This window comes from Akebia trifoliata, chromosome 2, assembly GCF_017979445.1.
Source record: "Akebia trifoliata isolate Shusen 1 chromosome 2, ASM1797944v1, whole genome shotgun sequence".
NCBI lineage: Eukaryota > Viridiplantae > Streptophyta > Magnoliopsida > Ranunculales > Lardizabalaceae > Akebia > Akebia trifoliata.
Window position 1 is genome coordinate 4,800,759 of NC_141376.1, and position 18,449 is coordinate 4,819,207.

Genomic DNA, 18,449 nt, shown 5'->3' on the forward strand with positions numbered 1-18,449 from the left:
CTAATTTTTAACTGTAGCTCGTGCAAATGCACGTGCCACCGACGTCACCTGCTACACCTTGGTGGGTAACCATCAATTAGGTACGTACGAATCCAACGGCTGAGAAACAAAGAAGTATTCTAATATATCACGCCAACTACTTTGGTTTATGGAGGAAAAAAACACATCGACTTCTTTACTCTTCAGATTCAGATTTTGCCGTGAATCTGTTCTGTAGTTTTTGGCAGACAATTCGATTACAGTTTCTTTCTTTGATCGATCGATCAATCGATTTCAGGTTCTCTCTCTCTCTCTCTCTCTCCTAATTTTTTTTTTTTCATCTTCTTTGCTAGGGTTTGAGCATTTCATGGATTAGATTTTTGATCAGTTTCTATATTTCTGTTTTTATTTTGTTATTAGAAATTTAAATTTCCAAGCTATAAACCCATGTGCTGCTGTTGTTCTTGCAATCTTTTGCTTCGGCGTTTGCAGGAAGGTTTTGATTTGAGCTTTCTGATTATTTGTATGTTTAGGTTCAAATTAGGGTTTTCAAGCTGTCATGCTATATGGACCTGTATGTTTGTCTGTCAAGAAACAAGGTCACAGAGTCAGGGTAGCATAGATGATGAAGATTATGTTGTTTAGGTTCAAATTGGGGCTTTCAAGCTTCCATGCTATTTGTACCATGGTTTCCAAACTCGATTTGACGTCTCGTCGTCTCGTCCAAGACAACTCAACTCGTCTCTCGTACGAGACAATCTATTTAACTCTGTTTATAATGATTGATTTACATATATTTAAATTAAAATAATTATAATTTTTTAATAAAATAAGATAGATTAGAAAAATTTTAGTCATAAAACCATGTTTTAGTTATATAATGTACTTAAATTCTAAAAAATATAGAATTATTTTAATCAAACTCTACAAAATCCCGGTTAACTTGGACGAGTTTTACTGATTCGGCGAAGATTTTCAAATATTGTCTGAGACATCTCGTTTATGTCGCAAGATGATATGAATGTTGAGACACGGTGTATCTGTATCGTTGCTGAACAAGTCTCATTCTCGGACAAGATTTAAAACCATGATATGTACCTGAATCAATAAACAAGGTTACAGAATCAGCGTAGCATAGATGAGGATGTTGAGTGTTGCAAACCTGGAAATTAAAACAGAAAAAAAATAAACAATACTAATGTATTTCATTGATAGGACCACTTTGTGGTGGTTCGATCCTCCATACATCTTGCCTCTCCAAGGGTTAAAGTCTCCTAAAGAATTTCTCCAAAATACTTCTGTTCTTCCCATACTCTAAATCCCTAGGCCCTTATTTATAGTCTAATAAATCAATCACATCCTGAATCAAGTATTTTAAGTATCTTAATCAAATACAACTTAATTCTATTAGATATGGTACCACTTACTGAATTTTAAAAAATACTAATTTTATTTTTATTACTATAAAGTGACCGTAGTATTCAAATGGATGAGTGGTAAAACTAGGAAAGAAAGAGTAAGAAATAAATACATTCACTGGAATAGTTCTATCAAGAAATAACGGAGTAAGTTTCTTTGAGATTGTTTGTATATATGCCAGAATAAGGCATTGACAATGATGTGAATGGTAGGAATTATTTTCAGGAAATTGGTTCTGATTGAGTTTTAGGTTATATATATACGCATTTGTGTATGACCATTGATCCTTCATGGAGATGAGTTAATGGATTAGTTGGTATGCCCACATGTAGATGAATCATTGGCTGATTGGCTTATTTTCTATTCATGTTCAATGTTAGGTTGAATACAACATTTGAAAGGGCTAGAAGTTGTAGCTCCTTGAGTGTTGAATGGGTTTATTTTAGTATTTTAACATTTTTTTTCTTTCACTATCTGCAGAATGGTGTTGCCAATTATATAATTTTTGTTGGGTTAAGTTTGTCGTCTTTAGTATACTGGTTTTTGTTGGATTGTTTTGAGTAATTTTCTATGCCAGTTGGGTAATTTTAGACTCTATTTCTGAAATCTTAGTGTGATATAATAACTCTGAATTAAGAACAAGTCTTTCTTCTTATTTTTGGTGTTGATTTAGAGGTTATACATATGATTTACAGGCATTTGAAGTTTTAGGGTTTGGAAATGGCAAGTGGATTTGGGGAATCAGCTGGCATACCGTCCCAAAGCCCTTCTTGCTTAGACAGTACTGGCAATGATGCTGGCAATTTTGAGTGCAATATATGCTTTGAATTAGCTCAAGACCCAATCGTCACTCTTTGCGGTCACCTTTTCTGTTGGCCTTGTCTTTACAAGTGGCTCTATATTCACTCACACTCCCAGGAATGCCCTGTTTGTAAGGCCCTCATACAGGAGGAAAAATTGGTTCCTCTTTATGGTAGGGGAAAGACACCCACAGATCCAAGATCCAAGTCAATTCCTGGAATTAGTATTCCCAATCGTCCTGCTGGGCAGAGACCTGAAACAGCCCCTCCTCCCGATAATAACCATTTCCCTCCACATGGGTTTGGATTCATGGGGGGAATCGCACCAATGACAACTGCGAGGTTTGGGAACTTCACATTCTCAGCGGCATTTGGTGGTCTATTTCCATCTCTTTTCAATCTTCAGTTGTATGGATTTCCTGTTACCATGTATGGAGCAGCTCCTGGTTTTCCTCACGGATTTTCCAATTCATTTCATGGTGGTTATGCTCATGGGTTCCCACTGCCTAGACGTCGAGGACAACGCACAGATTCCTATTTGAAAATGATGTTTTTGATGGTTGGTATCTTAGTGATCCTTGCTCTTATTTGTTCGTAGATGGAAGTGTTACCAGAAATCGAATTCTTAAAGGATATCTAGAATATGTAGTCTCACTTGTTTGTAAATCTGCAATCTTAGTTTGTGTTTACTCTGTGTGGTCGATGAAATTGTTCATACTACTATACTTTGTTATCTCTTGTAGGTTACATTCTGTCAGTAGCATGGGTAAATTGAGTTCCATGTTTTTTTTTCTTAAAAAAGTGTTTATTGTGTTGATGGATGAACAATCACAGCTGCAGTGTAGTTTATCATTCTTCTTTAAATGGCGTTTCTGGCCCTGTGGAATATATTGCATGTTTACATTCTAGAAACAAAGCATGCAATCAATAAATGTTTGCACATTGATGTTGCTTGTAAGAAAGGTTTTTTATATTTGTAAATCTTGTTTTTTTATTTATTTTTGGCCTACATTAATGGCTGTTCGTATTCTTTTATTGATCTATCACCTTAAATAGATTCTAAGACGAGTAAAATGGTGTGGCACGAATTTGGATTAATGGTTTTAGGAAATTGCTCATTTTTAGGGATATAAGAATTTTTTAGGTTAAGCTGAATGTTCAATGATGCTTGGATTTCTTGTGTTCAAATTTCAAATAGCTTTGTAATGTGATTAACTTAGATGCAGTGGTTATTGGAAACAATGCCATTGATGCATCATTGGATTTTTCATATTATATATTATGGTGATTAAATTGCAATGAAAAGGGCTTGCCACTGGTGGGAAAAAAATTTGTGTGGGAATCGGGATGTTTATGTATTTCATGTTAAATTGTTAGTATACTAAGTATACGTGGATCGTGGACAGTTTATTGTGATTTGGAGGGGTCCATTACAACAGTCAGGCATCTGTGTTTCATGATTACATTGTATGTGTATCTACTTAGTTTATTATTAAATTAGTGGTTAATGTTGTTCTCGTCATCAATTGTATTAGGCTGTTATGGTATGACTTTGTACCCGGCAAAGCTGAGATTGCACTCTTGCAATGGTGTGACCTCATAGCTGCAACTGAGAAAAGATTCAACATTCTTCTAGTATCGAAACTTCTTTTGGGCTATAATCTTGCATGAATGGAACATGGAAACACTTTCACTTTCGATGTGAGGCTCAACTTTTTAATTGTTTGTCCCTGTTGCCTCACAAGGCATCCTTCTATGATACCTTTTACACTATATTCATCTTCTTTACTATTGTAATGAGAGTTGGCGGAGTAAGTGTTGTTGGACACCAAAATTTGGATCCCACAAAAGCCCTTACCTTCTACATTTAAACCAAATGTAATCATGGTCATTTTCGTCAACAACCACTAAAATTATTAGACCACGTCCCTGGTTTTATTAATTTCCGTAAACGGTTTCCTTCATGTCTAAAGAAAGGGAGGACGAGGACTGGAGTCCAACCCGAAAAAGCGTACAACAAGGATCAAAGAACGTCTTAAAGCTCGCCTTCCCGTAAAAGCGGACTACGCAATAAGAGGCTCAACCATAAGCCCAACTCTAATGGCGGGGGAGGATCAATGTAATATGAGATCAATAAGATTATTGGAATTATTGGAAGCGGCTTGCTTGCGAGTGAGGGCAATCGTCATAGTCAGCCAGCGAGCAATCCCAAGAAAGCCAGCTACCTAGCCGCGAGGTACCTCTTCTGAATCCCGCTGGTGGGGTTTGCAACCAAAGAATTGGACCCGACCTCTTTTTTTTTTTTTTCTTTCGTTATTGCCAAAGTCCCGAAGTCCTAACCTACAGCTAGAGCTAGATAGTTATAAAACCTATGAGAGAACTCAAACTAGTGATAGCTACCGGCTATTCTAAAGTATGTGCTCCCCACTTTTCACGAAATTATAGAAGATAAAGGAGTTATTTGTTTGGAAGTTAAGGATGGTGATCATAACACTTTGTTCTTTTTAATGAAAGATGAATTCAGAGACAATTGAACTGCATGGAATAGTTCATGCTGCAAACCCTAAATGATTACGAAACAGAATTCATGTTCCTGTTGCTTACCCTGAATAATCAGGACTTGTAACTAAAAATGGTAGCGATCACTCTCCCCTGCTGGTCAGGCCAATGGGTCCAGACATTCCATCATCATAAGAAAAATGGAAGTGATCAAGATAGTATTATATGATATTCATTTTTATTTCCTATTTTTATTCACATATCTCAAATGTAAAACTCGAGGAACCTCAAGATCTGGAGCTTTTGATTAAACGGTTGCTACAAATGGGCGGTCAATATAGTAAACAATATTTAAAATTATTATTTTTTAGCAACATTAATAATGAAAAGATAGGCAAATGGGATGAGTTGGATCAGGGAAGGAAAAAGGGGTTAAGATGGCAAGATAACGTGGGAGTGAACCTTTTGAATCCAATAAGCGGTGAGAGTCTGTAGATTGTGTGTTTGATACCTAGTATGAGCAATATTTCCTCGGGACCACCCGCAAGGGAATTCCCTCACTTACTTGGTGCGTGTGATGTGCAAGTAATGCACGTGCTCGAGGGAGGGTCCCATATGTCTTGGTTATGGCCTTAGCTCATTTGTTCCCCCTAGTCGGACGTAAGTCTGGACACCCCCGTTATCATCAATAAATAAATAAATAAAAAACGATAATGTTAGAGTGGATCCTCAGTAGTGCTTTCTTATTTTTGAAAAACGCTTAACTGACTTCGTTGGTTATTGCACTCTACACTATCCTGACGTGGCAATGGACAAAGAATCATAGATTTTTTTTCCTTGTATTTTGAGGAAAAGAATCCATGATTCATTGCCCACTGCCACGCTAGAACAGTGTGGAGCGGAGTGTCCAACGAAGTCAGTTTAGAATGATTGTTTCTTTTTCTTTTTAATTTTTTTTTTTTATATATAGTATTTCTTGGTAGCACTTTTCAACGGTTGAGAGAATGCCATGTCACCAAGACAACAAAGATCCTTCATTTAAATTTTAGAAATTAATGATTGTACATTTTCAAACTTTTGATAATGTTGAAATTTTTTCTAAATGTGTATAAGATTCATGGCCTATATAAACGGAGGACTAGTCATACAATACTGTAATCAAGCTACAGTAGGATTCTCTCACTTGCGTTGCTTACCTTTGATTTTTTTCTCCTAATAGGCAAATGGGGTTAGTAAAATAAAAAATATACCTTCCCACCAAAAAAATGGGTTAGCAATCGTGGTATGGCATCTGCAATCACAAACCTTACCCAACTTAGAAAACTAATACCTTGTTTGGTCCTACCCATACAAGTACGAAATTCTGATTAACAAATGGTCCCTTGTATTCATGGACATTTAATGTTAAGTGCATGTATATAGAATGCTACGGTCTGGCAGTTCATGTATCTTCTTTGGACCCCATGCGCACACACAATTTTTATCCACTTTTAATTACCCTCACAAATATTTTTATTTTCACCCTTAATCGTCCCTACAAAAAAAAAATTCTACTCATGGTTGCCCTCACATGGGCAAAAATCGTGGCTCCACCCCTGCCTGCACGTGGCACTTTCAATAAAATAGACACGTGACATTAAATGCAGAGGATAAGAGATCTATCCTCTAACTTTGTATTCGTTGCAAATAATAATGTGGTCGCATGTTACCTTTATTGATCGTTAATGTTTGTTAAATGGTAGATCAAATGGATATTGAACCTTAATTTTCCACAGCTATTAATGTTTCCCAACTCTTATTAAAATTCGATTGGTTTGTCATCTTGTTAAAATATATATATATTTTTTTCAGATTTTTAAAATACTATTAAATTTCGATTCATAGTTATATATCTATATATTAAAACATTATGATTGTCTTCCCGATATTAATCCCTTAACAAAAAAGAGTTCAGATTCAATCTCAAATGCACATCCAGAATACCTATTAAGCTTTGTATATTAATTTTTTTCTTCTCTCCTTTCTTTTCAATAGAGTGCTGATTTTGTAATTCAAAAACTCATTGACATGACAAGTGCAAGAATCATAGATTCTCCCTCTCAAGATACACAAGTGCACATGTTTTATGGGAAAGTGCAATTGTGTATCTTAAGGGAAAAAGTCTACGATTCTTACAAGGCGCATGTTAGTTGAGTTTTTTAGCTACTTTATCAGAATTTCAAAATCATTACACTTTTCAATAATACCTCAAATTTTTTGTCTTTCCTTTTTTATCCCCTTTTTCCAAGAGAGGAAGAGAAACTATATAAATATAAAAACAAGGTAAATTAATTAATTTATAATAAATTGATGTCAATTGAATTTTTATAGTAAAATTTGACTTTGACATTGAAGTCTCTTTGATAGGTATTACATCGGTGATTAAGCATGTTCTCCTTCCAGGATTAAACTGGCAGTACTACAAATCTCGTGGTGATGATAGTTTAAAAAAAAAAAATACAATCAAGGTAAGCTATTTCCTGTTCACACCAAGAAAACAACAATATGATTGGATGATTTTTTTGGAGGGCTGAGAATCATAAACAATACTCACCAAAAACTTACCAGTCGAGATCCAATGTCCCTCTCCCATACATAGGAAAGGTGTCTACATGTCACGTTTGGATTGGAGAACATATACATTGGACTGCATGCACTGTTTGATTAGGAGGTTTGTCATGTAGACACCTTTCCTATTTTACAGGAACGGGACACAGTATTGGATCCTGAGTCAAAACTTAATGCACACCTCCCATTTTCCATTTTAGCTCTCTCGAGTCTAGAGTACTATGTAACATGCCTGCACGTGCCACCCACTAGCAACTGTTCAATGATGGATTCATCCCAAAGCTTGAGTTAGCATTTTTAATCTAACCATACAAGTTTAACCTTCGAAGGTTATAATATACTATAAATAATAGGTTAAAGTCAAATCTATAAAAAAAAATCCAAACTGTATTTTTTCTAGATTAAAGTTTAAGAAACTTCTCTGCCTTGCCAGTATTCTATTACTCAGATTTGTTTTATTAGGGGGTTGAGTTTCTTGAATATTTAAAGGTAGATAACTTTTAGTTGAAGAAAAGGAAGTTTGAATACAAGAATAGAGTCCAAAACCAAAGTTGACAGTAACAGACTTAATTTAAAAATACAGTTTTTTTTTTTTTTTTTCAGTTCTATCTCACGTACATCACACTGAATATAAATTTCAAATAGGCATGTTCCACACTCCCCCATTTGATTAAAATATTCCAGTTTCCTGTTTTTTAAAATTTGAAGAACTTCAACTGCCCAATCATCATAGTCCCTTTACTTTCAAATTTTAAAATCATGGTCCAAGGATGCACATTAAGTGTTTATAATTCCTCATAATTGAGAAAGATAAGTCAATAAAATAGAGGAAAAATTACTAAAATAGTTTCCCTTGTATTGATCGGTATTTAGGTTCGAAGGCAGGGGCAAAATCATATATTTATTAAAAAATATGACTGATATACTCTGCTGTTTTTGTAAAACACACCCTAAAATTAAAAATAGAGTCATGATAAACTGACGTGCTAAAATGTACACAATTGATGTGGTAAGTGCACAGATCGAAAGATCTTTTTGTTCGATATACACAAGGAAAAAAGTCTACGATTCTGTGCATTTGCCATGTCAACCGCGTCCTCACCGTGTAAAGCGTGTCAGTTTATCATTATTCTTAAAAATATATGGTCTTCTAATTAATTTATATAAATGTATTTAAGAAATCAATAGCCACATATTCGAAAGAAAGGGCAAGCAAGGAGGCAAGGTTAGACCATGTGCACCGCGTGTTCCATGACTTTTTTGCATTATACAACCTACTGGGAACCATCTATTAGTTGTGGGTCAGATGTCGGTGACCAGCATGGCTTATTATTTATGACAGATTCACAAACTTATCAAACTCACTTGCTAACGTACGCCACTGCATATAGATGGGCAATGATATCCTGACTCCCGGGCTATTGAGTAATGATAGCTTCATAGCACATTATTTTAGGCCAATTGACTTATTGAACTTTTGAAACTCCTGCATAACAAAAAAAGAAAAAAAAAAATCATTCTGATTGATGATTACTAGCTGTTGGATTAGGATATCTATGTCATCATATCGTGGAGAGGATCATATTGGGCTTTAAGCCCATGATGAAAATGATTGAAATCGAGGGCAAGAAATTACGAATCAGGCTGATGGACCCAATTGTGGAAAGTGTACCTCTTAGAATTTAAATGACCTCACCCTATTTTTGAAGAGCGGGAGGGTTTCCCATGTTACTACATGATACAAATGTGGTTGTGATATGCAACCAAATAATTGAAAAAGATATTTATTTCTGCCTTTTTTTTAGAGAAAATTGTTACAAAGGCATGTGAGGTGCATGTGATGAATGACATAACATTTGTTCTATTATGTACTATTGAATTATTCCTCTTCCTTGCATTATTTTCTAATTTCATGAAATTTAGAAAACCCCCTCCACCCCATGTGAGCATGTCAATGAGTGGGTTTGAGCCAGATTTTGATGAGCACTAGCCCAATCAATCCTAAAGAGACTGATTGTACCTTAAATCGGCCATAAGCACAAGCACAGTCCTAAAAGGTTTAGTTTGTGTTCGATTTATTTTCAGCCCTTATTAAAACATTAAATTTATGCAGTCCTTTGGAAGTCATTTGATAATCTTTTTATTAAAATGAAAATTTTAATCTCTATTTTAATTGAAAAATGATTATAGGTGAGACTAAGCTTGTTATTTATGATATACTAAAATTCTGTCGTAGTAGGCACGGACATCCTCTTTTGGGGTTAAAGGGGTAAAAGAGAAAAATAATAAAATTAAAGGGGTATTCTTAAAAAATCTTTCAAGTTGAAAGGATAAAAGAGGAAAGATACTAAAGTTCAAGAGTATTTTTGAAAAAGGGTGGAAAGTGGAGTGAAGATGAGAATAAAAATAATAGACTCGAAGGAAGAAGAGAAAAACAATTAAGTGGATCACTCTAGTTGAGGTGACGTTTGTGAGAGTGGATTCTCTGTAGTGCTCTTTGAATAGTAGAGATGCCCTACCTAAAAATAAAATCTAACACTCCAACCATGTTTTGATCATGATTTGAATCATATTTGAAAAGATTAAAAAAAATAAAAGAAAAACTTGTTTTTAGGCCTGATCGATTGGATTGAAATTGAACGGTCATTGAACTGTTTAAATGCATGTGGCGCACTCCTCAACCATTTAAATGCATTGTAAGGAACTGCAGGCAAAAAGCACCACATAGGATCCAACGTTTATCCCCCATAAGTGGGTCTACCATTGTATTTTATTATATTGATGTTTAGTTATCTTTTTATTACAAAATCATACAACAAAATATAAGATGCATATAAAATATACATAGTAGCCGATTGGATTGGGTCAGGCCTTCATTATTAGGCTGTAATTTGACATAGATTTAATGAGTCGAATTTTTTTTGAACCGGACACTAATTTTGAAAGCTCAATATCAAGTCACTGGAACATTTTTCGAGGGTTAATTGTGATAGGTCTGTTGGCCAAATTGGACAGCCCAATCTCCCTCTCACATGCGAAGTCATGCTCTAAAACTCGCCAAGGACTTGGAAATTCTGGAAGATTAGAAATTTGGCTAAGTTATGTGTTTTATTAGAATTATGGGTATCAACTAACATTTTCTAATTTGGATAAGAATAAAGAAATTTAATTACAAATGTTTAGATTAGGAGTGTCAATGGGCCAGTTTCGATTCGGTTATGTTTCTTGTCAACTATGGGTCCTGATTCTAAATAAATGAATCAAAATCGCCAAAAAACACAAGTACCCATTAATTCTAGTTCTTAAGAATCGAATTGGAAAAAAAGTATTTCAAATCATTATAAACAAAATTTTCTTTTAAAAAAATTGACATATTATCCATAAAATTATTAACTTAGTTAAATTTACTATACTAAAAATATAAGTTAATCATTTTTTTTCAAAAATAAAAATTTATCTTATGTAAAAGTAATAATTTTTCTTTTGAAGAGATAGTTCATTTTTCATTAATTTATACGAAAAATGAAGAACTTAATTTAACATGCAAATTTTGAAATAAAATAATATCTTAAATCATCTATATTATAAAAAGAAATGATAAAATAAATCGGTTCCGACTACCTGTAGGTACCCTTTGGATAGAACCAAACAGCTTGGTTCGATTTCATTTTAGACACGATTCGATTAAAAAGGGATCTAGAACTGGGGTTTCCAATTCAGTACCCCTTGACAATCCTTGTTTAGATTAATATTTTACTTTTAGAGTCAAGTAGTAATTTTCTATCGAAAAATATCTCTAGTTTGTTTTAAATTTAATACATATTAGTTTGTCTCATCCTAACGCGCGAGTCACGGTGCCTGTAATTTTAAAAAATATATATCTTTTTTGTTTTTTCATAATAAACAACGGATTGGAAATTTTGGCAAACAATATTGGTTTGAATTGAAATTGAAAGCAAAAGATGCGAAGAAAAGGACTAAGGTACTCAATTGTGAATTTATGGCCAACAACACTACCGACGTTAAAGGAAGACCAGATAGACAACTTTTGGGTTGATGATGAATTAAAGTGTTAACTCACATGGACTTTTGGAGAATCCTATTTTTTTTTCTCACAACACGTGGACATTCAGGGTCCACATTAAGAGCGATATATGGCATTTGTCCTCTCTCTCTCTTTCTCTCTCTTTCAAGATGTTAAAAAGTTAATAAACTGATTAGTTAGGGTTTGGATTTACCATTTGTACACGTGCCTTCATTTAATTGAATCTTCAGTTAGTATTTTGTAAACAGAAACAATTCAAAAGTAGGATTCCCACAATTTCAAGATCATGATCATGTCTACTATTCTGTCGGCAATTCGTTTGTTTTTTTTGTCCAATTGTTCGATGGTCCTTCCATGTAATTTTTTTGAATTTCGAATAGCACTCTAGATTCTCACTTAATGAAAGTAGATTATCTTCTCTTCATGTCAAAAGTTTCATGATCTCTTTTCGAATGAAACATTAATCTTTCGAACATTATTGGCATTTAATAATAGAGGCAAGGCTTTATGTTTAGTGACTATAGTCTTTAGATAATAACTTTATGCAATTTTTTTGTTAAAATGAGAGTTACTATTGGCATCCCAACTTTTACTTATTGTACCCCATTAAAATAAAGAAAATAAGGTGAATTATAATTTCGTGTGTTGATTATGATAAAATTCTGAGTCTAGTACATTATTTATATTGATTCTGAAAACATGCATTAATCATTTTTTAATGAATTTGTTGGTAGGTATTTTTAATTTAAAGTGATGAACTCATTAATTACCAACGAATTCGCCATTAAAAAATAAGGATACCTTGTCTTTAAATTTACGTGCGAATTTGTCACTTTAAATTAAAAATACCTACCAATGAACTCATTGGAAAATGATTCATGCATGTTTTGGGAATTTAAGTGAACAATATACCGAAATCGGAGTTCGGACATAAGTTGCGCGCGTTTGAAAAAAATCCCAAGAAAATAAGTGAATAATTAAGAATAAGTAAAAATAGGGGTGCCAATAGCAGCTCTCTCTCTCTCTCTCTCTCTTCTAAAATTTATATATTTTGGGTAGAATTTTATATGAGTCTAATCTTGATTGTAAACAATTATTGAAATATTTTGAACGATTGTTATAATGTTTTGGAATGTTGTGATTATAATTTCAGCCAAATTTTTGTAATACTTAAAGAGGTGTGGTTTAATCTTTAAATGGGATTCGATAAATAATTTAAGAAACTGGGGTGTAATAAGCAAAAGTTGGGGTGCCAATAGCAACTCTCAAAAGCTCTCAAAACTAAAAATGGAAGACACTGACTGAGGCAATGCACTAGATTTGCCTGATGCACTATCTTCTTCAGAGCTCAATTTGAGTTACTCTCCATTGGCGTTAATACTTAGTCCACCCATTAGTGAAACTAACTCATTTGAATAATGATGAATGCTAGCGGTCTTAGTACACGGTTCATGTATGGCTGACGTGGCAAGGACACAGAACCATGCATCTTTTTCTTGTGTATCCCAATGAAAACGATCTATGATTTTGTGCCCTTGACACATCAACCGCATACCGAGATCGCGTGCATTCATCATGACTCAACATATTTAAGGACTTTTTGAGCTTTAGGTTGAGGCTCTCCATCAAATGTTCCACTGAGATAAAAGGAAAAAAAAAAAACACATATCTCTAAGATATTAATAATGATCTTCGAAGAATTGGTACAATTTTATCTAATTAGAATATTCTTTCTTCGGATTAATCTCTGGCATCTCAAACATAGACTAATGTTTTCTTAGATTTAATCATTTAAGCTTTTTGTCATGTGCTGCCAACTAACCACTCTTGGATGATATGTTCAAAAATCTTATGAGAAAAATTGGAAAGCATCAAGTGTAAGTGTGTGTGTGTGTGTGTGAGAGAGAGAGAGAGTTAAACATTTTTCAAAATAGGGGTTAGAAGTTTGAGACTAGGCATATTTTTTGTGAGGATGATCTCTATGGTGGAGAAATCATCCTTACAAAAAATAGCTCATTTCGAAACTTCTAACCTTAGTTTAAGTTGAAGAATCGTGAATCGTCTATTTTTTGTAAATCACTTTTGATGGGGTTAGAAGTTTCAGATGAGCTGATTTTTGGTGAGGATGACCTCTACATTGAGGAGATCATCTTCACAAAAAAATCAGCTCATTCTGAAACTTTTAACCCATACACTGAAAAAATGTTTGGTTCTCTTTAGGGCTTCTGAACGCCACCCTATATATATTAAGTAAGTTTTCCTTTTTAAAAAAAAAAGGGTAATTTTTCATCCATGACTTAGATTTGTCATTTTGAGTTATGCACTTCTTGTGTCACCTAGATATAGAAGTCTAGATATGTTATATCCGAGCTAATTTCAAGGATGTCCACAAAAATTCTTTGTTTAAAAATGAATTCACTTACTTTATAGAAATAGAGATCCAATTCATATTCATCAAACAGAGAACACATTCCACACTAATTTTGAGATTTACAAAGTAACTAAAATATAAAAATAGATGTACTTCAATCCTCAAGAATTTTGGATTCTTTTTAAATGAGAGGCAAGATCCAAGGTAAAGGGCATACAAGAATAATATGGAAAGAAGAATACTAAAGTGATTATGCAGGACACTACGTTCGACACTGATGTGGAGTTGTGTTTAGAACTATAGATGCTTTTCACTTGTATCTTGAGGAAAAACATCTATGATTTTGAACACACCTCCACGTCAGCGCATGTCGTAGGAAGTCCCTTTAGCATTTTTCACGTAGAAAATTTGTACTTGCCTTTTCTTTAGTCAATATTTGTTTGGCATTGAACTACAATCACAATGTGAAAAAAGCCAAAATTTGATAGCTTTGGGTTGTCAGATTTCATAAAATTCGACGGACTAAGAGGTCGAATTGGCGTCGAATTTTCAATGGTCAATTTTTTTTTTTTCAACGAGTCGAAACTATCAAATTAATGAAGGATGGGAGAAATTCGACAACTCTAAACTGTCAAATCTGGGAACATTAAGAATTTCAACGGTCTTAGACTGTCAAAATTCAATTTCTAAAATTTGTGGGCCTTGGGCCATCAATTTTTTTTGTTGAATTTTCTAGTTTTCACGTAGTGAATAATTAACAAGTGTCATTTTTGTATATGAGCTACTTCAACAAGTTGAGAAGGAAGTTGAAAGTGGGAAAGAACCAAATTGAGGTTGTTGTAAATTCTGGTTATGATTTTGTGTTGTTGAAACAATATATTATAACCATAAAATAATACAAAAATATTAAGAAATTGAAAGAACTTATCGGTGACTGAGGCACGGAAAAGTTACTGTCCTTAAAATCAATTTCCCCCCCTTAAAATTAGTTTTCAAGATTCAATAGTTAAATTTTGAGATTTACACCCCTCCCTCCAACGAGCACATGCACGCACTAAGATTTTGCGACGGGTCAACCCCAAATACAATAGGCCTGTAGTCCTATAGTGCCTTAGGCCCTCATGCGAGGGCATTGCTCACTCTCTTTCTCACTCACACTCAAGCAAGAAAGAGAGAGAGAGAGAGAGAGAGAGAGAGAGAGAGAGAGAGAGAGAGAGGGGGATCATTTATAAGTTGAAAAATTATTTTTGTATTTATCCGATGTGGGATTAAAAATTTGAAGGGTTGTTTCTATAACTCTCATAACCAAGAAAACAAATAAAATCTTTGACTTTTAACTTATACAAAAAAGGAAAAAATTATTTTAATTTATGTTCCACCAATTAAGAAAATCTTTACATTTTACAAACAACACTCAAGAGGTCTTGAGTTTAAATATTGTCCTTAACAAAATCAATAAATAAAATTTTAATTTTACAATAAAGGTAAGTAGAGAAAATAAAATTTCCACACCTAAAAATTAGGTAAGGTACCTGGCTGAGAATACAAGTCTCCATGCCTCTTATATATACTCGTTTAACTTTGTTTTCTAGTGGAAATAACCATGTTCTCAATTTGAGAAGGTTGTTTAAAGAAGAGTTGATACTCTCCTCAATGAGTAATCCCTACCCAATGCTTGACTGACCTGATGTTGAAACCTCATACTGCTTCTTGACATAAAAGTGGATAGGAATCATAGATGTTTTTTCACTCGTATCTCGATAAAAAGAATCTATGATTTTTATATCCTTTCATGTTTTTTTCACTCATATCTCGATAAAAAGAATCTATGATTTTTATATCCTTTCATGTTAAGAAATGCCCTATGAGGCTCCAGCCTGGGGTCACTTCAGCATAATTCTAAATTAAATTAGTAGACATTAGATAGCCATTAAATCAAAGACTTCAAGTTACATCGAAGATGCGTTTAGTGGTCAAATTCCTACTTTTAGACCTCCTAAGTGCTTTAGACTTTAGAGTACGAAATTGGCATTTGGTGAGAGCTCACTTTCTAGTTTCTATTGTCGTGTAGAAGTAATAAATTGAAGATGAATCAGAAGCAAAACTTGCTTGACCAGTTTTTGGGTTTCCAATGTCACAGTACAGAAAACACGTTCATGTGTTTGAGCACAATGGTCATGAAGAGCGTGAAGATTACTATTGAGTCTCTCCTACTGAGAGAGAGATGAATGGAAGAGATGGACCAAAAAATATTTTTCGGTCCAAGGAATTGAGGCAAGACGAAAATTTTATACCCACACCAATTAATAATATAATCATATATGACGAACATTTTTTTTTAATATATACATAAAAGAATTTATTAAATAAAATGATGAGTAAATGGAAATGGAGGTGGCTGTAGAATCAAGAAATCCAATATAAAGATCAAATTACAAGGAAGATATATTATAAATCCAATCACATCTACTCATAAAAATTCTTTAAAAATTATTTGGAAAATTCTTAAGTAACTGTGCAGGACACAGAGTTTACACAATGAGTGTGTATAACTACAAATAATTTCTCTCGACATATAAGTTGAAGCATTAATAGTTATGTTCACACCCCACGTCAGCCTAATGTCTAACAAAGTGTCCTACACAATCACTCTAAGGTGACTTTTAAGAAATTTCGCTAGAAATACAACAAACTCATATATGACGAACTTTTTGTTAATTTTTTTTTAACAAAAATATTTATTTAATCATGTAAATTTTGAGTTGTGATTTTCTGACGTCCCCTTTAACACACACCCCTTGGTGTGGCATGGGCTACACCTATAAATTTTTTCCATCAAAATATACAACTGTACATCTTCATAAATATGTGCAGTTATGTATCCTGAGTAAAAGGATCTCTAATTCTAACACATGTCACGTCAGGGGTGTGATCATAAAATTATTATTCTTAAATTTTATAAAATAAAATACTCTCACAGTGAATTAGTTTTTAAATCTAACTATCAAATTATCTAAAACTTTTAATTTAATTATAAGAATATCTAGAGGAACACTCTACTACTTCTCTAGATCCCAAAAAGTACTTCTCTTGAACGCGTGTCATTATTAGACAGAGTAGTAAATCTTTTTCAAACAACCAGTCCTAGTAAAGTTTAATTCCCCAAGTGATTGCCTACCTGCCTAATCGTTTCCTCTACATTTGAAACCTTGACTTCACACCTTACCTGACCAGACTTTTTAACGAACGTGGGTTCAACTTCTCTCTCTTAAATACCAACCCACCATTCCTCTCTCCCTCTCACTAAAATCTGAACCTTCACACCTCACATTCACCTCATGACCAACCTCTCATTCCTTCCTCTCCTCCTTTTCTTCGCCTCCGCTGCCATCGCCACCACATCCACCACCCATCAATTTAGAGAAGCTCCTCAGTTCTACAATTCCCCAGATTGCCCTTCCATCCCAAACAATGACAATCCAATCTGCTCTCATCACACCGTCCACGTCGCAATGACCCTGGACGCCGCGTATCTCCAAGGCTCCATGGCTGCCATCCTCTCCGTCCTCCAACACTCCTCTTGCCCACAAAACATCGATTTCCATTTCGTTGCCTCCGCCTCCACCAACACCCAACATCTCCACCTCACCATCGCCAACTCATTCCCTTACCTCCGATTCTACGTCTACCAATTTGACGACTCAACCGTTTCGGGACTCATCTCTACCTCAATACGATCTGCCCTCGACTGCCCACTCAACTACGCTCGAACCTACCTCCCTAATCTCCTCCCCTCATGCGTCCGACGAGTCGTCTATCTCGACTCGGATCTTGTCCTAGTCGATGACATTGCCAAACTTGCATCAACTCCACTTGGTGAGAACTCGGTCTTAGCCGCTCCCGAGTACTGCAATGCGAACTTCACCTCCTACTTCACTCCCACGTTCTGGTCCAACCAAGCTTTGTCTCTAACCTTCGCTGGACGGAAGGCGTGTTACTTTAACACGGGAGTTATGGTTATCGATCTCGAGAGATGGAGAACAGGAGATTATACGAGGAAGATCGAAGAATGGATGGAGCTTCAGAAGCGAATGAGGATCTACGAATTGGGTTCGTTGCCTCCTTTTTTGCTTGTTTTTGCCGGAAATATAGCTCCGGTAGATCACAGGTGGAACCAACATGGTCTAGGAGGTGATAATTTCCGGGGACTTTGCCGGAATCTACATCCGGGTCCGGTAAGTCTTTTGCATTGGAGTGGAAAGGGTAAGCCATGGGCTCGGCTCGACGCGAACCGACCGTGCCCATTGGATGCTCTGTGGGCTCCTTATGATCTCTTGCAGACTCCATTCAATTTTGATTCCTGAGAGACCGATACATGGATACACGATTACACGTAATCTTAAATTTTTTGCTATCTTGCGCTTTATTCTTCTTAGCGCATATTAGCAGAGGGTGATCTACATCTACTGCAATCTCTTTCAAATTTTAAGTGGGGAACCAAAATCCAATGTTAGAGATCTGCATTTTGTTTACTTTCTATTACCTCATTTGGGATGTTAGTGAAAGATGATCAATGAGGTCGATTCGATTGTAAACTTATACGCACATTTACATCAATCTGATAAAGACTTTATTTTATTTGCCTCTGTAATGGAATTCATGACTACATATTACCGATTAGATAAGAAAAATAGATGTGATTTTCTCTGTAATATATCTTCTTTCATGT

General features: G+C 34.8%; 2 protein-coding genes across 2 annotated transcripts; both read left to right on the forward strand.

Annotated features, from left to right (window-relative positions):
* Positions 1 to 117: 117 nt before the first annotated feature.
* On the forward strand, positions 118 to 3,114 carry LOC147408984 (uncharacterized). The gene is made up of 2 exons (XM_086424437.1): positions 118 to 277; positions 2,094 to 3,114. Exon 2 carries the CDS (start codon positions 2,119 to 2,121, stop codon positions 2,794 to 2,796), a length of 678 nt encoding a protein of 225 aa, XP_086280563.1. The 5' UTR covers positions 118 to 277; positions 2,094 to 2,118; the 3' UTR covers positions 2,797 to 3,114.
* Positions 3,115 to 16,955: 13,841 nt separating this feature from the next.
* On the forward strand, positions 16,956 to 18,388 carry LOC147408985 (putative galacturonosyltransferase-like 1). The gene has a single exon (XM_086424445.1). The coding sequence runs from the start codon at positions 17,059 to 17,061 to the stop codon at positions 18,082 to 18,084; it is 1,026 nt and encodes a 341-aa protein (XP_086280571.1). The 5' UTR covers positions 16,956 to 17,058; the 3' UTR covers positions 18,085 to 18,388.
* Positions 18,389 to 18,449: the final 61 nt, after the last annotated feature.

Excerpts from the sequence above, each read along its gene's own strand:
- LOC147408985 (XM_086424445.1), top strand. The coding sequence starts at position 17,059 with ATGACCAACCTCTCATTCCTTCCTCTCCTCCTTTTCTTCGCCTCCGCT.
- LOC147408984 (XM_086424437.1), top strand. The coding sequence starts at position 2,119 with ATGGCAAGTGGATTTGGGGAATCAGCTGGCATACCGTCCCAAAGCCCT.